We start from the raw sequence: 24733 nt of genomic DNA, 5'->3' as shown, positions 1-24733 counted from the left end.
AGATGAGAAACTGACATCAGACACTGAGTTTAAGTGCTACCTGCCAGAGCAGGAGAGGGATGAGAAGAGGGTGAGGAGTTGAAGGAGTGGATGGTAGGAAGTCATCTGAGACTGTAATAGCTTCAAAGGAGGGATAAAGTGGGGCGTTTATTTGTTTATGTGTATTTACGCATGTATGTGTGAGAGCAGAGCAGATGGGGAAGTGATACCCGTGTGTATCTGTGAGACAGTACAAGTGAGAGGCAGAGGGTGGGTGAGAGAGTTGCTCTAGGTATAAGCAGAGGGAAGGGGAAAGGTGTACAGGGAAAGGAAGATATTTTTTCTTTTTCCTTTGTTTCTTCTTTAACATTTTCTCATTGCTACGAGGAAAGCAGAAAGCCGAACCTGTGGGACAGTTTGTGGAACTGCCTGATGAGGTTTTTGTTCTGAGTGAACACCCCAATCCGGAGAATTAGTGACAGCTCGGCAGAGTTCACCCAGCCTCTCGAGTTCGCAGACGCGTGTGCCGGGGCTGTATTTTGGGGATCGGGCAGCTCGTCAGGACTCCTTTTGCCCGGGCTGTGCCGGGCGCCTCTCCGTTCCTCCTGGCCCGTCGGTCTCTCCCGCCGCGGGATGCCGGTTCTCCTGGCGCTGGCGGCCGCAGCGGAGCGGGGCTCATCCCCGCTGGTGTGTGCGGGGGAGCAGCGGGGCCGGAGCCCAGCACCGGGAGCGGGCGGTCCGAGGAGCGCTGTCCGCGGTGCTGCAGGAGCGCTCCAGCACAACATCTGGCCGGCGGGGACGGGAGGCCACATCTGGGACGGGGGAAACGACGCCGTGGGGATTGGCCGCGGGTCCTGACGTCGCGGTGCATCCCCCCCCCCGCCCCTCCCCCGCCCCGGTGGGTCTGCGAGTCGGCGAAGGGGCGCACATCTGGGGCGGCACATTTGGGGGCGACACATCTGGGAGCGGGGAGGGCGGGGGCGGGGGAGGGGGACAGGGCCGAGCCGGTAGCGCCGGGCCCTCCCCTCTCCCCGCCCCTCCGCCGAGCGCGGCGCCGCCGGGACCGGGAGCCGGGACCGGGAGCAGGGAGCCGGGAGCCGGGAACCGTCCGGGCCATGCCAGCCGGAGCCCCCGGCGGCGCGGCAGCGTGCTCGGCGAGGCACCATGGCCGCTGAGAACCGCTCGGCGCCGGGCGGCGGCGCGCCCTGGGCTGGGCTGCCCGGTGAGTCGCTGCTCGGGGGCTCCGTGTGCGCGGGGTGGGCGCAGGGCATCCCCCGGACGGTCCCTGCCGGGGGGTGTCGGCATGGCTTTAGGGTGCATGGGGAGGGAGGTGCGCATCCCGGGGGGGATGTGGCGCCCGGTCGCCCTAGGAATGGGGACAGGTGTCTCTCTGCCAACTTTCCCACCCCTCCGCGTCCCTTCGGGAACCCCGGGCTGCCCCGCGGGTCAGGCCCCCCGCACTGGTTTGCCACCCCGAGATGTGTAGAGCCGTGATGTCCTGAGAGGACACCGGGGTGATGTTTGGCACCCCCTTCCCTGTTCCCATCCAAACCAACACCCTTCCTGGGATCTGCCGTTGTTGGAACCTCGGGTCCCTCCTGTCACCCAGGAAACGGCCCTGTCGGCACCCTGAGCCGAGTATAGGAGCAGCCTGCAGCCCCCGGGGCAGTCACCCCGCCAGCAGGAAACCCAGGACAGGGGTTATTCGCTCCCCTGATGCCTTCTCTGGGAAGGAGATATTTCAGGGTGAGAAACTACCTGCATGCTTTCTTTGCTTCCTTCACTATTCCAATAAGAGCAGTAGGGACACAATCCCATATGGTTTGGATACTTTGTCCCCATGCTGGACAAATCGCTTAGACCCTGGTGGCCACCTCCTAGGACATGACTAGGCAGAAGATTTCCCTCTCTCCGCAGAGCCCTTTGCCAGGTTGGGCATTGCAAAGGAGGCAAATCTTGCCCCCTCCCTCACCTGGTGTGGATCCCATCTTCCCTTTAGCCCTTTCTGGCCCTGCTGCACCCTCCCTGCTGGTAACGACAGAGCTGCATTGTGTTCTCCATTAGCCCATCATGGACACGGGTCAAAACAGCCACACCCTTCTTTCTTCCCAAAATTATGACATTGGCTTCAAATCAGAAAATAGTTCTTGCCGTAGTTACTTCCCAACCTGAGGAGCAGAGTTCCCCTGTGCCTTCTGGCAGCTGGGCTCTGCTTGGGCATTTGGAGGCTCCATGCTTTGTCACGAGTGCCTTGAGTGACCTCCAAGAGCGACCTGGCTTCTCCTGCCACAATTTGCAGAATGAACAGAGGGGCTGGAAGGGCTAGTACCAATGCAGTTGGGTGGCTTGTTGATGCTGACAGTGCTTATCAAAATACTCAGATGCCAGGGTCCTAGAGCCAGGCTTTCGGTAAAACATCACCAGTGACAGTGCTCACACTGAAATCACAGGTGACAGCGAGATGCTTTTCACTGTCACTACTGCTGGGCATCACCTCCTGATTCCTAACACCCTGACTTCTGTGATCTGAGCACCTACTCATGCTCCAGCCTGGACTAGGCCCCCCAGGAGGCACCTCACCGAAGAGCAGGGCATCCACTAAAAATCAGTGCCCCATTTCTGGTTCACCCTTCAGCTGGGTTTGTGGCCAGTGGTCGGAGCCCTGGATGGGGAAAGTGGGGATGGGAGCAGGTGTGTGCAGTAGCCCCCAATTCCTGTGGGACCCAAGCCAATGGGCCCTTGCTCAGAGCCAGCAGCAAGTTTCCAGGTCTGCTGGACAGAGCAGCGGCAGCCCCGGGAGTAACCTGGTGAGTGGGCACAGAGGAAAGCTGGCTGGAGAAGGAGGCGGAGGGCTACCAGTAAAAGTGGTTTGTTTATTCACACGAGGGGCATTCCTGTCTCACTGGGTCAGTCTGTTTTCTTTCATAGAAGAGAAATGAACTGAAATGATTAATTAATGCTGTGATCCAATTACTCTGAGTTTGCAGAAGGAGAATGGTTTTTCTCTTTTAACTGTCCCCACGAGCATCCTATTGATGTCAGGTTTTGTCATGGCTGGGGTTTTGTTTCTTCGGTTTTTTAAATTAAAATGACAAACATCTCCCTAGGGGGGAAAAAAGAAAAAAAAGATAAAGAAAAAAAAAAGAAAGAAAAAAGACAAAAACAGGAAATAAAAATAGTGAGACCAGGAGCAGCTGATGCAGAGCAGTCCCTAGCACACCTCTGAGAGGAGCTCTTCTCTGCTTGCCCTGCTGAGACCTGGTCAGCAGCATCCGCAGAGGTGAAGAGGTTTGGTGAGTGCCCAGCTGAGGTGGCAGATGCAGCTCTGCAAGCAGAGCTGTGCAAAGGCAGCGGGGAGAGTAATAGTGAGAGGAGAGGGAAATGGAGGCTGTATTCAAGGGGCTGCTGCTTCCTGCACAAACGCAGCTCCTCTTTCCGCATCATGGACACGCAACAAGAGTTTCATGTGCACAAGCTGACCCCTTCTCCTTGGCAAGCTAAATCAGGGCTTTGACGGGCATCTTCTGGAGAGGCGGGCATTGCTCTTGAGCCAATTGCTGCTCAGTCTGACACGGGTCTATGCCCTTGTTGCTCTCCAGTAAGCCAAAGGAGGAGGTTTGCTTTGCATTTCTGCATCCATTCTGGGCTGCTTTGAGACTGAATATTTAAAGGGTATGTTTCAGGGAGATGAGAGAGTGTAGGGCCTGGCGCAGCAAAGAAGTGGAAGTATTGGACCTGATCATTCCCACCTACTTCCTCTCCACTCTTCAGCCTTATCCCAGCATCCCCTGCTGACTGCTCCTTAGCCTGCCTGAGCACCAACACCCACCACAAATGTGCCAGGTGTCAGTGGTGAGGTGGGGCTCTGCACTCAGGCACTGTTGAAGCCTCTTCAAGATGGTGATTGGAGCCACGCCAAATCCATCCTTCTTCTGAAGGATTCAGGTGACCAGTCAGAAAACAGATACCAGTTTCTAGGAATACTCCTGTGTTTTACTGCCCAGGGCCCCAGCAGGCCAGACAGTGAGGGTCTTAATGGGTGGCTGTTATCTACTCAGCCAAGTGGAAGAGTGTGCCAGCCTTGACTGTCCCTGGAACCACTACCAACCATGACACCCCTTTAGCCCTCTAGGCACAGCAAAGTCTTGCTGCATCCAGACCCTTGAACATACCGAAGTGAACCCTTGGCCTATGTTCAGACAAATTCATCTGCTGAAGTTTCAAGGAGGTGTTAGACCCTTCCTGGAGAAATGAATCTGTGGTGAGTGTGCCCTGGGCAGGCTGCCCCACTACGCCAGTATTTTGCTGGTGCAGGAGCACAGGGCAAGGTGCCTCATCTACAGATCCCCCCTCTTGATGCTTAGAAGCAGGATTTTAGGAGCAGACACATGACCAGTTCCTGTCCCCCTTGATAGAGACACCTGGAAACCCTCTGTCTGTGTGTTGGCAGCCATCCCACCTTGCCTGCGGATCAATGCGCTGGTCCTCTTGGGACTTGACTCTGTGCCAGGACAATATCATTTGACCTGTGTTCAGTCCCTGAGTCCCCTGGCACAGTGAGTGTGAGCAAATGAGGCCTCTGCTGGAGATGCTCCTCAGCCTGACCCCTTGCGTGCTGGGCACAGCTGCTCACACCTTCGCTCCAGGGCTGCTCCCGGGACCCTCTAGAGATGCCTTTAGCCCTGAGGCTGCACTGCACAGAGCAGGAACTCCGATAAAGGCTCACTTTGTACCTTGCATGATGTAAGTTTACTGAGAAAATTAATATCACCAGCATGTCCAAGCCTGCAAATGCAAGGTCCGTAGGCATAGAGCCTTGCCCCCCTGACAATCCCTGAAACCATTGCTGGAGGTCCTGCAAATCAGAGCTGTGGGAGCGACACCAGCCCTTCTGCCTTACTGTGACCCTATTCCCATCACTCCTTTATGTCCTGTGCAAGGTGAGCTCCAGTCTCACTTGGTGCATGAGGCAGCAACAAAGATGCCAAAGTCCCTGTTCCCTTCTCACCCCCTGCACGGGTGTTAGGCAGGCTGAGATGTGCAGCTGCAGAGGAACCTCTCCCACCCCACGCGCTGTTTCCGTGACTCAGAGAGAGCTGGAGAGGGACACAGGGAACCACAGCTCTGTTTACTTGTATTCAAGAGCCTCGAAGAGGAGTTTCATCCCAGGTCAGCTGATGAAAGAAGGGCAGCAGCTGGGAAGTTTGTCCTTTAAAGGCAGGACTCGGTGTAAACCATGAAGCTCCTCATGTGCAGCAGGCTTGGCCAGAGCTATCACCACATTACTGAGCTATCAAGGCTGGCTGTGCACCTCTAGCCAAGAAAACCAGTCAGAGAAGCAGCCCCTCTGGTACGACATCTGCTATTAAATCTATTTAATCTGCTATTAAATGTATTTTATAGCACCTTGCATCTTGGCAGAGGAGATAGCTGGAGGACGGCACGGGTACCTCAGCTGGAAGTGTCTGGAGACAAAATGTCATCATCAGATTTAAGGTTCATGGCAAACTTGGTTTGTGTGGGCCAGTTAATGAGTTAATGTCTTTAGGCTCCTTAAGCAGAATTAAATTGACTTGTCTATGGGAAACTCAGAGCTTCAGTTGTGCAACACTGAGGTCTGAAAACATCACTCTGCAAACATGATGTCCCGGGCCCTCACATCCGCTCCAGGTCACAGGGCAGCTCTCTAGAGGCATGCATGGCGCCGTGCTTCACTGGCCCCTTGCTTGCAGACCCTCCCAGTGTTGATGTTTGCTCCCAAGTCCCAGGCAGTGCGTCAGGCTGGCTCTGCCGAGGAGGGATAAAGTTCCTTGAAGGATCTTTGCATGACTGAGATGGGAAGGAGCATCTCTAGTGCCTATGGGGTAGTTTGGATCCTTGCTCTGCTGGCAGTTACATCATGTGCAGTCCCAGTTAAAGCCAAAAAAGTGCATGCATGTGTGCAGAGAGGAGGAGAGAGCAATGAAACTCTTCTGGCATCAGCCTTTGTCTGACAACAGGCATGAGTTGCCTGGCCTTGGGCCTATCTTTCTGCAGCACTTAGAAGCAGCGTTTAGCACAGTGGTCTCTACACTGCTTGCAGAGCACAGATCACCCACCAAGGCCCTAAGTGATGCTCAACTCATGAAGCCCTCTGCTACCATGTGCAGTCACAGGCAATGAGATGGTTAAAACCCCAGCCCAGCGCTGAGGAGTGCTGCCTGCAGCGTTAGTGTGGGGCCGTGACAGGCTGGGGACCACCATCCTACCATGAGAGAGGTGACTCCTAGGCAGAGCCAGACTGCCTGAGCCAGAGCTGCAGCCCACAAAGATTTCCAGCCCAGCACGGCTCTGGTGAGGTCTCTCCTTCTCGGGGAGAAGGGGGAAGGCATCAGTGAAAAGTTTGCAGGCGATGTCTCTGTGTGAGGTCTCTCCTTCTCAGGTTTTTTTAGGGCTTTTCTGCAGGGGAGATATGTAATCGTTCCCTGGCAGTCTGAAACTATTCCTTTCTCTCCATCCCTCCCCTCCTCTGTTGTCACTATGGATGGGGGTTTCCTACCTAATCTCCTACCCTGGCCCTCACACTTCCCATTCTGCCTGTCCGTGCTCTAGTCTCTCCTGATCACCTTCTGCTGCAGCTCCTCTCCCTCAGTCTGTCCCTTCGCTCAGGCCTCACCTCCAATTCCAAACCATCTGGCAGATCTTGTGGCCAAATGGGGTATCATATTTTCATTTCTTTTTTATTAGCACCTCAAAGATTCCCGCATGCTATCTGTCCCCAGGACTAGGGCTCTCCTCTCTCACGTACAGGTCCATACAGTAGGGTCCTTGCCCTTTCCCAGTTTTCTTTGCTTGGCTTTAGGCATTAGCTCTGTTTTCTCTCACCCAATGCTCAGCTGGTTGCATTTGTCCTCTCAAAGCACCACAGAGCCTCACCCTACTCCATGGAGTAAGGGGCTCTCATTTCCATTGTCAGGTCTTTAAAATTTCAGATGAGCACCTTAGTGTTTGTTCCCTGTGGTCCCTCAGCTCTGGGATGAGTTACAAAGAAATGTTCTCCCTGGCCTCCTGACACCGATGCTCTGCCAGAGGAACACTGCATCCCTGACTGTATGAGCTGCATCTCCACCCTATGGCTTATGGGGACTCTGGGGGACAAAGAGGGTGAGTGCAGGGTCCTGCAGGTCTCTGCATGGGGGCCAGCCCCTGCCTTATTCAACACCAGCCTTGGCTCCTGGGATGGGGCTAAGGGGGCTTATGTCCCATGTGGGTGGTGGGGACCTGGTGTGGGCAACCAGGGCTGTGTGGGGCAGTGGCAGGGTGAGGGGGCTTCCCCAAAGAGGGGCTGAGTCCTTCCCCCTTGTTTTCCCCAGGCAAGGCCTGTCCCTGGGGCAGTGGGAGCTGCTCTTCTAAGCAAGCAGACTTCGGGTCTTGCAACTCCTGGACCTCTAACCCCCAGTCTCTCCTCCACCCCTGTATCTCCCAAAGGCATCTAATCCCAGCCGCTAACCTCTCCCTGGGGAGAGCCCAGCTAATTCAAGTAGTCACTTGTTGCTGTAATCCTCCCTCTCTCCCCCTCTGCCGCCTGATCCCAAAGCCCTTCCTGGCAGTGGGACCTGTAGCTGCAGCAGGGTTATTTCTGTTGCACTGCCTTGAAACAGCTGGGTTCTGTTAAAGCTTCAGCTCAGGCATATAAAAGAACGTGAGCATCTCTCTGAGGCAGAGAGCATTAATGCAGTGGATGGGAGGGGGAGAAGCGTGGCTCCAGCCCAGGCTCAGCTGGAAGCCCAGCACCTTCCTGGCTCAGTAGCATGGGCTGAGCTCTGCTACCGGCTGGGAGCTGCAGCCCTGGGGCAGTCAAGAGGGCACTCAGAGGGAGGGCACTGTGTCCCCCTCTGCCCCCCTGTGGGATGTCACCGTGGTGAGCCTTCTCCCTCCATGATGTTACCCATCGGAGCCAGCGCAGGCGTGGGAGCTGCTGGGGAGCCGCTGGTACCTGGGAGCTGCAGGCTGGGCACTGCTGGGTAAGGCTGGACTTTGGCTTGCATGGCATTTACCGTGCACACTCGCTAGTAGCATTCCACTGATAAGTTATTTATTTGGCCTAATAACTGGGTGACAGACGATTAATTAATTGTCAGAGCGACCAGTGTACTGGTAGACTATTTATAGGAGTGACTTTCAATCACTTTTTTAAAAACACTTTTTCACTGGCTTGCTTTGTGTCTGGAAATGCTGTGCATAGATGGTGTGTGGCCTCTTACAAGCGGTGTATGACACAGGGCACATTAAGGATACAGACAAGAGCTGGGGGGCCAGTTTGGGCAGGGGGTGCAGCTGTGCCAGCTGTAGGATGCTGGTGAGCCTGATGGGCTGGGCACTACCTACATGAGCAGCTCAGAAGCCAAGGCTCTGCCCTGCAAGTGCTTTTCTCAGACAAGTGCATGCCACCTTGGCTACAGTGCCTGTTTTACTCTGAAACACAGCAATAGCCACACAGTTACAAGCAGCAGTGAAGGTAGGGGAGCTCCTGGCTTGCTTGGGACAGGTGGTAAGATACACGACTTCAACACTCCCTTCTGGCCCCAGACCCAGCGAATTTTCAAAACGTGATGTGCAAACGTGTCAAGAACAGGGTGGTTCTCTGGCGCACTCACCTCCCCCTCAAAGCTGGCCACTTCTGTGACACTGTGCTTGCTGCTTTTCCAGTGGCTTCAGGAAAAGCTTCCAGAGACTCTCAACATGTAGGGATGGAGGAATTTGCTTTGCCTCGTGAGAACCAGTTGAATAGCAGAGGAAGAAAGAGGAATAAATTATTCAGTGGAAAAATAAAATGCCCAGAACCACCCCATATGCTACTGACAAGAAGCTATTCCTGTGCCACGATGGCTCAGATCTCCCTTGGAGCAGGATAAGGACTTCAGGGATCCATCAAACCTTGATGTGCCGAGGAGCGAAAGCACAGCCATGAGCTGGAGCCAGGAGGGCAGGGGGAGCCCTGCCATTTTAACACAACATTTGGCCCCTCATCTCTCATCTCCCTTCTGTTTTTCTGGTTGTTTATTGTTTTCCTCATTCCCGATGCAGAGGCCCTGAACCAGCCCGACACCAGCCCTCCCCCTGCCACGCACAGGGCCTCCCCATGGTCCTCTTCTGTGTATTGTATTTCTGAGGTGCCCGTTCACAGTATCTAGGAACTCTGTTTTCGCACTCTGAGGGGTGTGAATCTGTCAACCAGAACAATCCTTCACTAGCTCTAAACTAGTGCCATGATTCAGGAGCTAATTAACAGCTATTAGATAATGCAATTAGCACCACAAACTGTCACCCCTCCCTGAGTATCTCTTCCCTTTGTGGGCATGAGCCATAAATGTTCAGCTCCTTTTTCTCTCTCCTCTCCTTTCCTCCATGTGGTGGTGGCTGCACTAACTGCCCATCCCCACATCTCATCAGCAGTTTGACGTGACAGGACTAATCCCATTAAAATTTTCACCCTCTCGGCACTTTTAGGAAGGCAAAGACAAGCAAGAGGCTGCAGTGGGGATGGCCAGGCTCTTTTCAACTGTGACACCAAAGGTGATGTGCACTGGCCCAGCATTCTGCATCCAGCCGGAGCAGGGGGTGATGTGTGATGTGTGCCTTCTCCTGGGATGTGCCTGCAGTGGAGGGGGTCAGCTTCCTTTCCTCCTGGAGATAGGCAGCACCAAGAGCCCCATAGGATCCAGCCAGCCAGGATCTGGCAGCCACATCCTGTCCCTGGGCTCGAGGTCTCTTCAGCTTTGCTGTTGCTCCAAACCAATGCAGACCAAAGGCCCATCTCCTCTGGGAGCAGCTCACACTTATAAGCAACTCTTGAAGTAAAGGTTCCTCTAATTCCTCTCCTTCCTCTAAACATCTTCCTCCCCAGGCTGGTATGTGAGCGTGGGGCTTGTTTTACGGTGGGGATGCTTGCAGAGCATGCTGGGTGTGTGCACAACCCTGATCATTCCCAGAGATCTTGCTTCAAGCCGCGTGTGGATCAGATGTGGCTCTACCCCCACCTACACCCACTTCCCCCAGCACTGAAGCTGAGGCTGGGATGAGGGCAGTGCCAAAGCAGGAAAGGGCTTGGCTGGTGGTGACATGAGGGACACGGGCTGTGGAGGGGCAGAGGGAGGCCGTGCAGCACAGGGAAGAGAGACAGGGAACACTGAGATAGTAGGGCTGCTTGGTCCAGGAGCTCATCCCACAACCTGAGGTGCCACCACCACATGGGTGTAAATATCAGCTTCTCCCATTGTCTTCGCCTTGCTGGTGGAGAGGGTGACCAGCTCCTTCCACACAGGGAGCAGTGGAGGAGGAGGGAGTTAAACCCTCCATCCCACACAATTTGAGTGTTCAGCAGGTGCTGTCACTAACTGCACCTAGTGGAGCACCAGCTTTTAGCTAATTCAGACTTTTTGGGTACAGCAAGATCATCAGCAGTCCATGACAGGGCTTTTGCCTTTCCTACCTGGCAACAGGCTCTAAGGCAGTTTGCAGGAGCTGACAGTCTGGGAAGGCTTGCTGGAGTGGCATATAAGGTGTGCACCAAGGAAATAGCTGGAGTTTTCTGCAGTGCCATCAGATGTCACCCTGTGATTGAGGAGGGGTGGGCAGCACTGGCTTTGCTCTTTTGTTCTGAAGCTGTCTCCTCACCGAACAGTGGTGGCACCAATGATTTCAGGCAGGAATGGGGACCTGCTGTGCGAAGTATTGCCCAAAATAGTTGGACCCCATCCAAATTACAACCTTCTCTGTTTGGATCTGTGGCTACCTGTGCCTTATGCCTTCATCCATAACACGAAAGATGCTGCGTGGGAAGGGAAAGGTGTTTCCTTACCTTGATGACACAATTGCTGAGCACTGCAGCATCCACAGAAACCCTTAGCCCAAAAGATGTTCTTGGTGAAGAGTTGGAGGCTCCTAATGGCTTTGGTGGAAAGGGGAAAACCAACCATAAATCATTGCCAAAATGAGGAATTTTGCTGTAGCTAGCTGGTGCGAGCAGGTGTGGCAGAGCACCTACTGAGCACTGCAGACAGAGGACGATGTGTGCAGGCTGAAAAGTGTCACAGGTAGGGGCCTCAGCACCAGAAGCCCTTCTGAAGTGATCTCTGAGCTTTGCAAAGGCTAAGTCTCCTCCCTGTCTGCTGTGTCATCATGAAGGTGGGGGGCAAAGGAGGATGGAGACAAGGAGGGTGATGTGGGGGGGGCATGAGGGGAAGGAGAGGAGAAATGCACTCCTGAGGGTGCAGACAGCAAGAGCTGGGTACTGGGGTACACATGGGAGACATTTAGTGGGGAGACCCCGGAGCTTGGAGAGGTTCCTTGGTGTCTGGGGGCTTCACAGAATTGGGAACAATGATGTTCCATGTTCATGGCTGGCATGAGGGTGAAGATGCTTTGCTGACAAACTCACACTGGTGAGTTTATCACAGCACCACAGCTCTCTTGTGTGCTCCCTCCATCCTCAGACACATCATGCAGATGCAGACAGATCTGTGATTGCCTGAGGGCTGTGCCCCTACCCTACCTGCCCAACCTGGATACTCTCCATGTCGAAGGCAAATGGCAGGATCTATGCCCAGTGCCTATGTAAGCGTGATGAATGGTTTAGTCAACTGCTCCGAGACCTAACAAACTTGTAGCATCCTTGGCCTGCTCCCAGCTCCAACCTGAGCTGCCTGCCCAGCTCAGGAAGGCAAAGGCAGTGCAGAGCTGTCCCAGTGAGTTCAGAGAGGGAGTAGCAGACAGAAGAGTGAGACAGCTGGATGAAGAGAGCAGAAAATGGGGGAAAAAAGAGTTGTCCAGTGGGCAGGGGCATGGCAGAGAACAGCCAGGGCATCTGAGGCAAGGGTGAGTGGTGTACACATCTTTGACTTGTATGTGTTGCTTTATGTCTGTGCTGTATGTATCCTCACACCTTTAAGCACTTTCACTCCCCCTCCTTCCCTCACACGGGGGATTGCTTTAATTTGCTTTTCTGTGAAGGTTCATTTTCAATATGCCCGTTTAAGCCCTCCACCCTGAGGCTGCGGTTGCCTCTGCCTCATCACACCATTTTGCAGCGTGACCTCTGGGTGGCATCCAAACGCACGCGTGTGGGTCTGCGTCAGCCTTTCCTGCTTGTCTTGTGACCTGTACAAACAGTTTTGTGGAGTGGGTTGTGGTGGACTTTTCTTACTTTGGGCAACTGAGAACACATTCCCCTGTCAAGGCTGATAATTAATTAGATGCACATAGAAGAGGATGCTAGTTCATGAACAAAAGTGAGAAAAGTGAAACCCTCATTTTAGCAGAGACGATGGAAAGGTTTCTTTTCAAGGTTTTCAGATTCTTCTTGGAAGAGCTGGGGTAGATGTCTGCATGATTGCTAGCTTGTCTGATCAGTTTGATTAGCTGTTACAAGAATGACAGTTAAATCTCCCCATCTCACCAAAGTGAAGAAATTAAAACTCATTTCAATTGTACTGAAACCAACCCCCAAACTGCCATGATTATATATTTCTAAGCCATTTTATACACTTATCACCTCTTCTGACATCCCTGGCTGGGTGCCCAGGAAGGATGGCAGCAGAAACCTCTCTCCTTCTCCTTTGATGCATGCCTTGCACTTGGAGCTGGGTGTAAAGCTGGGCAATGCCATTAGGCTTCCTCCCCTGTTGGCACCTAGAATTTAGCATATACCAGAGGGTACTGCTTTCTTTTCAAAGCATTTTGTCTTCATGGACCATGTGTAACAGGCTCAGAAGGTATTTCTTTGTCCCTCATCCACTTCTTTCCCCTGCACCTGGAAGAAAAGCTCTGCCACTATCATGGTTGTAGCCTTGCTAATGCAGAAGCTGCCCAGTGGCTGCATTGGTGCCTGGCTTTAGCATCTCAGCAGCCACGTTTCCATTTAATTACACCTGCATCTCTTTAGAAAGTGGTTTTATTAAAACCTTGGCTGTTTGCTGATGACAGAAATCTTCTGCCCTCACCACAAACGAAAGACAAGGACATTTCTTATAAAACACTTTAAATAGATGAACTGATCCCAAAGCCTGCCAGACCCTGTTTGGAAGAGTCGCATGTTAATGGTATGTTTATACACTTAGTAAAATCAGCTTCAGGAGTCCCAGGCATTGGGAGCCAGCACCCACACCAGTTTGCAGAGACGTGCTGTGCCAAGGGCTCCCACGGTGTGGACACCCACATGCTCACTGGTTCCTGCTGGGTTCCTGGCAGCAGCACCCATGGGGCTGGATGGGCTGCCCGGCAGGACTGCTGTCCTGGGCACCAGGCAGAGCTGCTGGAGAGGCTGCCCTTGCTGGGCTGGTGGGGTTGGGATGACCCCAGCACCCAGGGTGAGGCTGGTGAAGGCCCAGAATATTTTGGGGGCCTGTGTGGCTGAAGAGGCAGGTCCAGCGGGAAGTTCTTCTGTCTAGCCCATCTCCCTCAGCACCTTTGCTATTCCTTCACCTTCCAGGAAATTCTCCCTTGTCCCAACATAGCAATTTTGGTCTATTGATTTTTTTTTTTTAAGGTACATTCTACTCTTACCTTGGGGAGTTAACCACAGGCATCTTGGTTTGGATGAAGGCAGTCTTCTGTCCATAATTCTCATCACTTTTCATAAATAATTCCATGTATCATGCCAAGGTATCTGACTTCACCCTTTACATCTCCATGGCTGGGGTGGCTGCAGCTGCAGCGTAATGTGGGACTGGGATAAGGGGGCATCACTTAACAGTGTCACTGACTGATGGCACTCATGCAGCTCCCTCCCTCTCCTGCACCTGCTGGGGCTGTGCTGTGAATCAGGCCCAGCCAAATTACCCATTTTCAGCCTTACTTGGCTTTTCAGCCATCTGCGTCTGAGCAGAGTCAACCTGTTGGACATGCTGGTGCACCCGGTAAGATGTTGTGGGCGTCACACAAACTCTTTGGATCTAAAGATGTACTGTAACTTGCTGTTTTCCTTGTCACAGATTTCATCTTCCAGAAGGAACTGTTTGCTGCCAGAGACACAGGTGAGCTGAGCAAGCCACGGAATGGGCTTTGTGGATTAACCCCTGCCTTGGGGAGTGCTCTGGGGAGCTCAGCAGGACATGCCTGAGTCATACCATAAACCTGCTCTCATCTCTAGGGGAGGACCCTGGCTCCATGCCATGCTGCTCTAGCACTGAGTCCCGTGTGTGCATCACTGCTGGGCTCTGCAGCCCCGTTCCCCCCTAAGACCTTTGCTCTCTGTGTGCTTCTCCAGGGCACACGAGGTCTGTGCTCCTGCTGGGATGCGGTTTCTGGCCCTGCAGAAAAGGACTATCTCACCCTGGCCAAAAGGCTGTCCTTAGCTCTGACCCTGCTTCTCTCTCTGCAGCCTCCTCTACTGCTAAAAAGGGGCACAAAAAGTACCTCCAGAGAACTTCTGGGGGAAGGCTGTAGGGGCAGAGAAAGACCAGGAATGCCATGAGATTTTTGAGCACTAGTCATGAGTAGTGATGGCCTGAGAAACTGAAGAGGCAGCAAATGCTGCCAGCACAGGCTGGTGAGTCTGATATTCTCCCTTTCTGTCCCAATTCCCCTTGCAGACTCCATGCACAACCTTTCTGCTCAGCCCTGGCAGGCAAAGATGGCCAATCTGACCTATGACAACTTCACCCTGGGCAACCGCTCCGAGGTGGCCATCCAGCCTCCCACCAACTACAAGACAGTGGAACTGGTTTTCATAGCCACAGTCACCGGCTCGCTCAGCCTTGTCACTGTGGTGGGGAATATCCTGGTGATGCTCTCCATCAAAGTGAACCGCCAGCTCCAGACCGTCAACAACTACTTCCTCTTCAGCCTGGCCTGCGCGGACCTTATCATCGGGGTCTTCTCCATGAACCTCTACACTGTCTACATCATCAAAGGCTACTGGCCTCTGGGGGCTGTGGTGTGTGACCTGTGGCTGGCTCTGGACTATGTGGTGAGCAATGCCTCTGTCATGAACCTGCTCATCATCAGCTTTGACCGGTACTTCTGTGTCACCAAGCCCCTGACGTACCCTGCCAGGAGGACCACCAAGATGGCAGGGTTGATGATTGCAGCTGCATGGATATTGTCCTTCGTTCTCTGGGCCCCTGCCATCTTGTTCTGGCAGTTCGTTGTGGGCAAGAGGACAGTCCCTGAGAGGGAATGCTACATCCAGTTCCTCTCCAACCCAGCAGTGACCTTTGGCACGGCCATTGCTGCTTTCTACCTTCCCGTGGTCATCATGACAGTGCTGTACATCCACATCTCCCTGGCCAGCAGAAGCAGAGTGAGGAGACACAAGCCTGAAAGCAGGAAAGAGAGGAAAACCAAGTCCCTCCGGTTCCTCAAGGGCCCCCTGATCAAACAGAACAACAATAACTCTCCCAAGAGGGCTGTGGAGGTGAAGGAGGAGGTGAGGAATGGGAAAGTGGATGACCAGCCATCAGCACAGACAGAGGCCACCGGCCATCAGGAAGAGAAGGAGACATCTAATGAGTCCAGCACTGTCAGCATGACCCAGACCACAAAAGACAAGCCCACAGCAGAAATCTTGCCAGTGGGGCAAGGACAGAGCCCGTCCCACCCACGGGTGAACCCAACTTCCAAGTGGTCCAAGATTAAGATCGTCACCAAGCAGAGTGGGAGTGAATGTGTCACCGCCATTGAGATCGTCCCAGCTAAGGGTGGAGCCTCTAACCACAACTCCCTGGCCAACAGCCGCCCAGCCAATGTTGCCAGGAAGTTTGCTAGCATTGCCAGAAGCCAAGTACGGAAGAAGCGCCAGATGGCAGCCCGAGAGAAGAAAGTCACCCGCACCATATTTGCTATCCTGCTAGCCTTCATACTCACATGGACTCCATACAACGTGATGGTCCTCATTAACACCTTCTGTGAGACCTGCGTACCTGAAACAGTGTGGTCCATTGGCTACTGGCTCTGCTATGTCAACAGCACCATCAACCCAGCCTGCTATGCCCTCTGCAATGCCACTTTCAAGAAAACCTTCAAGCACCTTCTCATGTGCCAGTACAGGAACATTGGCACAGCCAGATAAACTGGCACTCAGGGACCACTTCAGTAACAGAAGCCCTTCCCTTTGCCTCCTTTGCCGGCAGGGGTTCCTCTGCTCCCCACTCACAACAATGCAGACTGTGCAGTGATTGCAGATGATGCCCTTCATCTAATGCTGACAAAGATCCAAGGCACCTCTGAGCTGCAAGTCCTTCCAGGGCCTGGGGTCTAGCTTGGGGAGCCAGCAGAAAAGCCAGAGGCAAGAGGAGATGTGGTCACCAGGAGCCCTCCCCAGCTCCATGCTCTTGAGATTGGCCAAATGACATCAGTGTTTCTCCTAAGACTGGATGCAACTTCTCCCCTAGCTGACTGTCTCCAGGGCATCAGAGCTTGTCTGCGTGAAGATGGGCTAATGCTGGATGCTTTCAATGGGCTTTTAAAAGTGTTTATTACCCAAGAAATGAAAAGCAACCAGGGCCAAACATTTGCTAGACATCTTGTACAGGCTGGCTCAGACATGGTAATGGGGAGTCCTGCTGGCACAGCCAGGCCCCCTTCCAAAGCAGGCAAGATTGCACCCTAACATGTGGCAAGCTCCTTCCTTTCTCCTGAGAGTGCCATCGGACATCCTCATGCAGGGACCCAGGGCAGAATTTTTCCCTGGGCTTTGGCTCCACCGTCCTCTTCATGCCCTTTCTTCCCTCAGCCCGCAAATGGCTGGACAAACAAGCCAAGCATCTCACTCCTGGATGAGGAGTGTGAAGCCCAGTCACCTCCTACAGTGATGGAAACTAAAACTGCCATGAAAAGCAGTGGTGTGGTGCAGGAGTTAGCTCCACAGCCTGGGGAAGGTGGCCCCTGAGAACTGGGCAGCAGTGACTGTGAAATTAACTGTCTTTGGGTGGGACAGCGGGGACCTGGGGGTCTTGGGGGCAGGTGGGAAGAGAGTTTACAATGTGGCCGAGTTGCCCTGTGTCTCATCTGGACCATGAGCAGGTCCCCACTCTCCCCACAGTGAGTGTGGGAGGCCTGGTGCATGGCTCTGGAGGTGGGAGAGGGTGGCAGTGGCCCTCTTCTGCCCTGGGTGCAGCGGGATGCTCCAGGGAGGCTGAAAGAGCCAGTTGCTGAGCTTTGTAAATGGATGTAATGCTGTCGTGGGTGTTGTGGCAGAGCCCTCAGCATGCGGGCTTCAGCCAGCATCCCCAGCCTCCCAGCCCCGCTGTGTGTGCAACCCAGGCCAGCCCGGGACTGCTCCTCAGCTTCTTCCAAAGCCAGGTTTCTGGAAGCGCTGAGGGACACAGCCAGGTGTAGACAAAGAACAGGATAGGGCCACTCTAGCACTGGCAAATTTCTTTCCCGTCCTCACACCAGGATGATGCTGTGTAACCTGGAGAAAGGTTGCCCAACCCAGATGGAAATCCCTCCACCACTGCCTTTAGGATAATTCACACAGGTGCACCCAAAATGCCTGGTGGGCTTCTGGGTGTATTCAAATGGTTACAACTGTGGCCCAACCCATCCCATCCCAAGACAAATAAAGACCTTGGATCAGAAAACAACAGCCACAGTGTGAGGAGTAAATGAGTCATCACCTGGGTGCTCCTTCCCAACTTCCCAGTGTCAACTACCGGTGACATTTCCTGCAGCGGTGACATTTCCTGCAGCGTGGGTGGCAGTCCCTTCCCTTCTGCCGAGGTTAAGGTGGGGCAGCCTGAAGCCCATGTGTTTTCTCCAGGACCATGCTCATGTGGCACCCAGGCAACCACTGCCAGTTGCATGGTAACTTCACTGCTGGTCCCAGCGTGGCCAGCAAAGCTGGGGTTTGCTGGGGCTTCCAGCACAGCAGCACTTCATGGGGTCAACAGGTTGGTTCTGATACTTTTTAAAAAAAGATTTTATTGGAAAAGAAAACAAACCCCATTTCCAAAAGGAGTGAGAGTTCCCACCCAGCACCAGTGTTGGTGTGGCAAAGGCAGAGGGGCTGCAGCCCCAACAGGAACACACATGGTTAGAAGTGATAGAGGAGAGAGACGCAGTGGTTCCTGGGGGTGGTTGTGTTTACCTCAGCTGCAGGTAATTCATACCCTAGCCAAAGGGATGCTGGAATAAGCTTCCTGAGCTGAGATCAGTCCTCAAGTGAGTAAGGGGCATGAGTAATGGGGTTACTCTGGCATTCAACACCCACCCCTTCCTTCTGTCACCTCTGCTGGTGGAGGAACAAGGAGGGTCCTGGACTTGCCAAAGGATGTGCTAAAGGCAACTCATTTGTGCTGCAGGGTGGAAAAATGTGTGTTCCCATCCCAGCGAAGCCCAACACCAGCCAAGAAGAGATGAGTGAGAGGCACTGGCAGTGGTAGTGGGGTAGCAAGGATGGGAGCAGCCTCTCCAGCAGGGTGAGTGGGTGGGTTTGCTCTCTACAACACTAATGATTAAAATAAGGCATCTCAGCAAAACAGGAGGTCATGGAAAGGAGGAAGGAGAGGAGAAGGAAGACTGTAGCATGGGTCAGCTGCAGCTGGGCATCCAGTCCTGTAGGCACCATGTTGAGGGGACAATGAAGATGATGGCTTCCTATTCTAGTCCTTCCCCTTGCCCTTCTTTGCTGCATTCAAGAAGAACAAGAGACAAGAGTGAATGCATCTGCTGGAAACTCACTGGTCTCCCAGACAGAGCTGTGGCAGAAATGTAGCTAGCACAGCCAGAGTGGCATGGCACAGCGGCCATATCCCTGCAGGTGGCCACCTGCCAAGTAAAACCATGTTTTTCACCAGTCCCAGAGGATCCCCATCCCACCAAAACTGGCAGTGGCTTGCGGGGAGACTGGGGTTTTTCCTAGCAGCACTTGCATCCCACCCAGCCAGCAGCTGCACTTTGGGGTTGTCACATGTGCAGCTGCAAAGGAAAGAACAACTTATATAATCCCCCACACCACAGCAAAGGTCAACCCCAATGGGCCAAGATACTGAAAAACTCTTGCCTTGGGTCCCAGCAGGACACCCTTCTAGGGACAGGAGTAGTGAGAACTGACCTTTGGACTTCGACTTGATCTTGGAAGAGCAGGGCTTGGTCACAGAGACGATCTCCTCACACTGGGCATTGTACAGGGCTTTCTTCAGGATGCCTGAGCGAGTCTTCAAGCCTGTCTGAGCATTACACCCTCCCCAGCTCTCAAACTTGTACTTGCAGTCAGCTGGATGAGATGGGAGAGGCATCAGAGCTGGTCAGGACCCAGTGTGGGTACCAGCCCCCGTCACCCACCCCAGCATGGTCCCCAGCCACTCTACCTCCATGTACTCACCTCCAAATTTCTTCTTCCAGTTGCAGGGGATCTTGCACTTGAGCTTCTTGCTCTCATCTTTGCAAGTTCCCTCGCGGTAGCCCAGGCCACAATCCTTACTGTTGGGAACACAAGGTCCCCAGCGCCAGTCCTCGCACTTGGAGCCATCCTTCTTTGCCTTCTCTGCGAGGAAAAGAGAAGTGGGTGCTCTCTGCAGGGACAGAAGAGCATGCCCCAGGCTGCCCCCACCCAACTGGCTCCCTACCCCGGGCTGCCCCCTCACCTTTCTTGTTCTTGCCAGCCTCGGTGGTGGCAGCCAGCAGGATCAGTGCCAGGAGGAGGAGGAGGCCCCGAACCTGCATCCTGCCTGGGAAGGAGGGAGAGAGTGAGGTGGGTGGGAGGTTGGGGTGCGATGTGGTGTCGAGGAGGGGGCATGGTGGGCTGTGGGCAGCCTGTGTGGGGATAAGACAGCAGCTGCCTCCATTAGGCACACCCCTGTGTGTGTGTACACCCCTGTGCCCTGCTCACTGCCACCCGTTAGAATACGTGCATTAATTGCAACAGGAAGGTTGGTTGTGTACCTCAGTAAATGTCTTCCCACCAGGGAGATACAGGGCTGAGAGATTGTTCCCTTCCCTGCAGCCCCCCCATTGCCCTGCGTGTGGTTGAAATGCTCTCCATGGGGACCCCCCCACACCCCACACAGCCCCTGGGGAAAGCCCCTAAAGTTGGGTGCCTGTAGATTCTTTATCCAGCACCCAGCAGGCTGTCCAGGGCCTGGGGGCACAGCTCTCATGATACCTTTCTCCAGTTCCAGAAGATATCAGGGGGAAAAAAAAAAAGCCTGGGAAAAACAAACCTGCTGCCATGCAGGGTCTGAGAGTTAAACCAGTGGATTAAACACCAAAAAAAAGCAGTGTGGGAGCTTGTTGGAGGGATGGAGTGGGAGTGCTGAGCCCACTGCTAGTGCCACCTATGCATGCAGGGGGGTGCACAGTGGGCATGCACTTGGGAGCATGTTGGGGACAAGGGTGCACACACATAAGGGTTTGACTCCTGAGACCCTGCCCTCAACCCCCTGCCCTGGTGGCCTTGGAACAGGTGACAGCTCCCCTCTGGCTGCCACCATGAGACTCTGTAGGATGCTGCTGCCAACACTGGGGTCCCAGCTTGTGCATATGGGCAGAGCTGGCATCTCAAATCTGGCAAGCCTTTCCCTGCTCCACCAAAGGCCTTTAGGATGCCACCCATATCTGTGCAGCAGCAGCCAGCCAGAAAATAAATTGCACCCGCCCTGGCTCTACAATGGGCTCGATGTGCTTGGCAGGACTGGGCTGTAGAGGACAGGGTGAACTGCAGGCCCAAGAGGACATCAATGCAGGGAAGAACCTGGGGTCAGTGCTCCCTGCCCCCAGGCTCCCCAGGCAGAGTGCCAGAGAGAGCAGCATCCCACATTATTCAGGCTCCAGTGCACTCACCTTTCATGCATCTGCCGCCAAGCTGCCGGCTTTGCTCTGCATTGAACTGTCACAGGGAATTACACAGACTGGCTGGCTGAGGGCACAGTCACAGGGGTGAGATCTGCCTTCCCCCTCACCCAGGCCGGCTGAGAGCCATCCTGCCTAGCACAGCTTGGCTCAGCTCTGTTCCCACCCATCTGCCTTCAAAGGGGACAAGAGCTCAGCCCAGATGGGCTGGTTGTAGATGACAAGGCTGGAGATGAGCTGAGTTACAGACACGGCTGTCCTGCTTTCTGCGGTAGCTCTTATAGGGTAGCACCTCTGACATTTGCACTATTCACAGCATCTCTCTGGTTTCAGGTGCTCTGTAAACTTCTTCCATACTTGGCTGCAGAGCATTTCCCTGTGCTCCTTGCAGCTACCTCCCAGCCCAGTGCCTTCTGCTCTGGCCCTTCAGACAAGGCCTTCAAGCTCCCAGGGCAGACAGCCCTAGCTGCCGTGCTCACCCCTGCCTCTTTCCCAGGCACGGATACAGTCTGCTCCCTCTGGGTGCTGTGGGGCCTGCCCATGTGTACATAGGGATGTGAGAAGGGGGGCTCTGAGGGCAGACCAGCTACAGCCACTGGATCTGCTCCCAGGCTCTGCCTGGCACATCACATCTTCCAGGCAAAAGTCTGCAGAGATCTTCAGTCATGGCTCATCCTAACGCATCCATAAGGGAAAGGGAGTGCAGTTTTCCGACTGATTTTCTGAACAGCCTGATCCCTTCTGGACACCACACAGGGCCAGGTAGTGCCACTGGCTTCTCCTAAAGCAGGCCACACACCCTCCCCAGCTCCTATCCCCTTGCTACTGCCCCAATGCACTCCAGGTAGCGTGGCAGCTGCAGGGCTTGCAGTCCCCTTGCAGCCCCTCTTCCAGCAGTGGGACCTCTCGGCTCGGCTCAAATTGCAGATGGCTCTGGAAGAGGTGGGCACAGGATTGTGGTCCTACCTCTGCGGGCTGAGCTGCTCTGGGCAGGGAGCCCAGCACTCGGGAAGCCCAGAGCTCGGGGAGCCCGTGTCCTGTAGTGCCAAGCACACAGAAAGCAGGAAGCTCCCTGCTGCCAGGAAAGGCCTTCTCCTCGAGAGCCAAGGCCTTAGCATGATCATGGTGTTCTGCTGGAGGTTCTGAAGGGAGCAGCACCGGCGGGCAGTGGGGCTTTCCAGCAGGCGGCCTCACCTTCAGCTCACGGGAGAAGAAGGTGCTCCATGGGGAAAAGGTTCTGCCCGTGCACTAGGGGCAGAGAGGGGAGCACCTCTGCTCTTTGCTCTCACACCAGAGTAGATGCTGTGCGTGGCCCCAGCACAGTCCCTTCTCCTCGGTCCCCGGAGAGGCTGGCAGTGGCCGAGCCCTGCTCCGGGGCAGCTCCCCAGGCTCCGGTCGGTGCATCTCCCACCACCTGAGCTCTCCCCGAGAGAGAGTGGGGTGTTTCCCAAGAGGAGTGGGGCTAAGACACCAAGCCACTGCCTCGACCCATCTGCTCTCCAGGAGCCCTGAGTCTCTCCTAAACTCCATCCTCCTCCATCTCCGGGCTCTTTCCTAGCTCTCGCAGGCGATCCCGCACCCCGGGGTCCGCCGCCCCGGCACCCCTGCCCCAATCTCCCTTTTCTGCAGCTCCTCACCAGGCACGGCCATGTCCTCCACCCCGGCAATGCCCCTTCCCCTGCGGGGAACCCTCAGCCTGGATTACTGCCGCCTCGCTTGGGAGGTGAGGGGGAAGTCGCCTCTGGCCTCGCCGGAGGCGCCCATCTCCGCGGCGTGGGACGGGCCGTGCCACGGGAGCTTTGGGTGGGGGCCACACTCACCTGCGGAGCGGCGCGGAGAGAGCAGCGCGGAGCGGAGCTGCTGCCTTTGTGTGCCGGCCGCGTGTGGAGCCCCGCGCAGCGCACAGCGGCCCCTGACGTCGGGCTCGGCTGGCAGCAAAAAGGTGGGTTTTTAGCCCAAAACTTTTCGCAGGCTCCTCCTCTGCCGCCCCCCCCCCCACCCCGCCCCGGCAGGCAGAAAGGCAGGGAGGCGGAGGGGGCAGGTTGGCCCCTCGGCCGGCGGGGAGGGGGGAGCGCGGGCAGGCGGCGGCTCGCTGGTTTGGGGGGTGTGCTGGGCCAGGGGGAGTCAGGTCCCACTGGGCACGGCCCCTGCCCCCTGCCTGGTCTCACCTTATCGCAGTGCTCTCCCACCCGCAGCCGCTGCGCGGTACCAGGGAAGCTGTGGGGGTTCAGCTGACCACGCACCCCAATATCACTGAGTGGCCGAAGGGGTGCAGAGCTGAACAGCCGGTCGGGGTCTCTCCTGGGGGCTGCCGCTCTGAGACACGCTGGAAGGCGGTCCCGGGGCCTCAATGGCTTGAAAGGAACCACACCGTGTCTCTGCCAGCTCCGTAGATGCCTCTTTCTCCACCAAGGCCACTGGCATCGATGGACCGACCTTTCACGGTCTCTCCCTGCTTGCTCTGCCCCTCGTGGGGAGGTGCATCTCCCACCACCTGAGCTCTGGGGGGGTACTTGCTCCCAAAGCACCCAATCATTAATGTGCTGGCCCAAACATCTCCAGACCATCCCTTGTGACCTGCCTGCCAGTCCCCAGCTCAGCCATGCTGCAGCCCTTCTCCTTGGACCAAGCTGCGGTATCAGACTGCTGGCGGGGGATGAAAAGGACCTTGCAGACATGACTGCTCCCTCCCCTACATCCGCCCCCTTTTCTTAGGAGGTGAGCTGAGGCAGGGGCCAAGCCCATTCTCCTCTGGAGTTAGCAGTCAGAAAGGCAAGTACCAAGCCAGAAGAATGGGGCTGTGGTGGGGAATGGAGCTGTTTTCCCACCCCTTATCCCGGAAGAAGTGTGCCGAAAGCAGGGCTGGCACAGGTGGGGTTGCAGAGCAGGAGGGGCTGGTTTTTATGAGGTGCTTTGAAACCAGCTCTCTTCTCAAGAGATCAGTGCATTTAACTCACGCCCTGCCAGCAGTTTCCTCAACATCTGCATAGGTTTTGAGGAGGGCTGGCAAATGTGGGAACGTGGAATCTCCCCTGCCTGCTGCACACACAGCAACAGGTACTACTCTGGGTGGTGAGGGGTCTGGACATTCTGAGTTGTACATTTGAGCCCAGGATGCAGAAATGGATCCTGACAGCTGGCCAGGTAGCAAGGCTGATAGCCTCCCCCCATTGCTGGGCCTTTAAAACTAAAGCTGAAGAAAGCTGCCAAGACAAGCTTCACTGTAAAATAGATGGGGAAGGACCTAGGTGTGCATCAGGTTTGCAAGTCTGAGTTATGGGACTGTGATGAGCAAACCAGGGCCTGGTAGAACTCAAAGAACTAGGTGAGTCTGGGTCTGGAAGCAGAAGTGTCCCTAATCCTCTGCTTTTGTAATTGGAGAGCAGTCCTCCCACCAGAGTGGCAGAGATAATCCCTGCCCTCAGTGCTCAGCACCGGAGGCAGGACCAGTGGGAAAACAATAGGAAGAGCCCCTGGCAGGTTCTTCTCCCGCAGAGGAGCATGGCTAGGGACAGCTCACTACAAAAAAAGGCCAACAAATGTTTTGAAATCAGAAGCTGGATGCCACTGTAGTACCTACCACCCACCGACAGCTTTGGACTGCCCAGGGCAGGGCAGCCACTGGGGCTGCTGCCTTTGCCCCAGGGAGCAATAACAGGCTGCCAGCTCCTAATTCACAATTCCAAATCTTTCTGGATCACTTGGGATGGCAGTGCGCTTTCTCCCTGTTCCGTGTTACACTGAGTATTGATGTATGACACACAACGGGGAAGAAGGTCCCTAAGGACAAAGACCCCATATCCAGCAGTTCCAGAGGGATGCTCTGCAGGGAAGTGGGCAAGGACCTGGGCCCACAGGGAACTCCAAAGAGTATCCCCAAGTTAGGATGGGGGCAGAGGCCTTGAGGTACGACCTTGTTTGAGCTGTGCAAGGCATCACTGGTGCACTACCCACTGCATTCTTGCAGATGCAGCAGGAGATGGGA

At 54.9% G+C, this 24733-nt stretch overlaps 2 protein-coding genes across 6 annotated transcripts; one reads left to right on the top strand and one right to left on the bottom strand.

The window, feature by feature from the left end:
• The first annotated feature begins 1068 nt into the window (after positions 1-1068).
• On the top strand, positions 1069-17545 carry CHRM4 (cholinergic receptor muscarinic 4). 2 transcript variants are annotated; one of them, XM_050336802.1, is made up of 3 exons: positions 1069-1201; positions 13950-13991; positions 14550-17545. In XM_050336802.1, the coding sequence occupies exons 1-3, from the start codon at positions 1144-1146 to the stop codon at positions 16025-16027; spliced, it is 1578 nt and encodes a 525-aa protein (XP_050192759.1). In that variant the 5' UTR covers positions 1069-1143; the 3' UTR covers positions 16028-17545. The 2 variants fall into 2 exon arrangements, with proteins under 2 accessions (XP_050192759.1, XP_050192760.1); XM_050336803.1 differs by lacking the exon at positions 1069-1201 and adding an exon at positions 7933-7982.
• A 315-nt stretch (positions 17546-17860) lies between these two features.
• MDK (midkine) lies at positions 17861-24598 on the bottom strand. 4 transcript variants are annotated; one of them, XM_050336805.1, is made up of 5 exons: positions 22569-24598; positions 19545-19628; positions 19283-19444; positions 19013-19201; positions 17861-18586 (listed from the first exon to the last, which is right to left on the bottom strand). In XM_050336805.1, exons 2-5 carry the CDS (start codon positions 19621-19623, stop codon positions 18561-18563), a joined length of 456 nt encoding a protein of 151 aa, XP_050192762.1. In that variant the 5' UTR covers positions 19624-19628; positions 22569-24598; the 3' UTR covers positions 17861-18560. The 4 variants fall into 4 exon arrangements, with proteins under 4 accessions (XP_050192762.1, XP_050192763.1, XP_050192761.1 ...); XM_050336806.1 differs by having other exon boundaries at positions 19545-19624; positions 22569-22644; XM_050336804.1 differs by lacking the exon at positions 22569-24598 and adding an exon at positions 20740-22507.
• Positions 24599-24733: the final 135 nt, after the last annotated feature.

This window comes from Myiozetetes cayanensis, unplaced genomic scaffold (assembly GCF_022539395.1).
Source record: "Myiozetetes cayanensis isolate MyiCay16 unplaced genomic scaffold, myiCay2020 scf6-25, whole genome shotgun sequence".
NCBI classification, from domain to species: Eukaryota; Metazoa; Chordata; class Aves; order Passeriformes; family Tyrannidae; genus Myiozetetes; species Myiozetetes cayanensis.
The sequence above is the reverse complement of the archived record's forward strand: the minus strand, read 5'-3'. Positions and strand labels throughout refer to the sequence as shown.

What these genes read in the sequence shown, in the direction of transcription:
- CHRM4 (XM_050336802.1), top strand. Translation starts at nt 1,144, where the DNA reads ATGGCCGCTGAGAACCGCTCGGCGCCGGGCGGCGGCGCGCCCTGGGCT. An exon ending in GCCCTGGGCTGGGCTGCCCG is followed by an intron (nt 1,202 to 13,949) that starts GTGAGTCGCTGC and finishes TCCTTGTCACAG; the next exon opens with ATTTCATCTTCCAGAAGGAA. An exon ending in GTTTGCTGCCAGAGACACAG is followed by an intron (nt 13,992 to 14,549) that starts GTGAGCTGAGCA and finishes TTCCCCTTGCAG; the next exon opens with ACTCCATGCACAACCTTTCT.
- MDK (XM_050336804.1), bottom strand. An exon ending in GGCTGGCAAGAACAAGAAAG is followed by an intron (nt 19,445 to 19,544) that starts GTGAGGGGGCAG and finishes TTTTCCTCGCAG; the next exon opens with AGAAGGCAAAGAAGGATGGC. An exon ending in GATCAAGTCGAAGTCCAAAG is followed by an intron (nt 18,587 to 19,012) that starts GTCAGTTCTCAC and finishes TCTTGAATGCAG; the next exon opens with CAAAGAAGGGCAAGGGGAAG.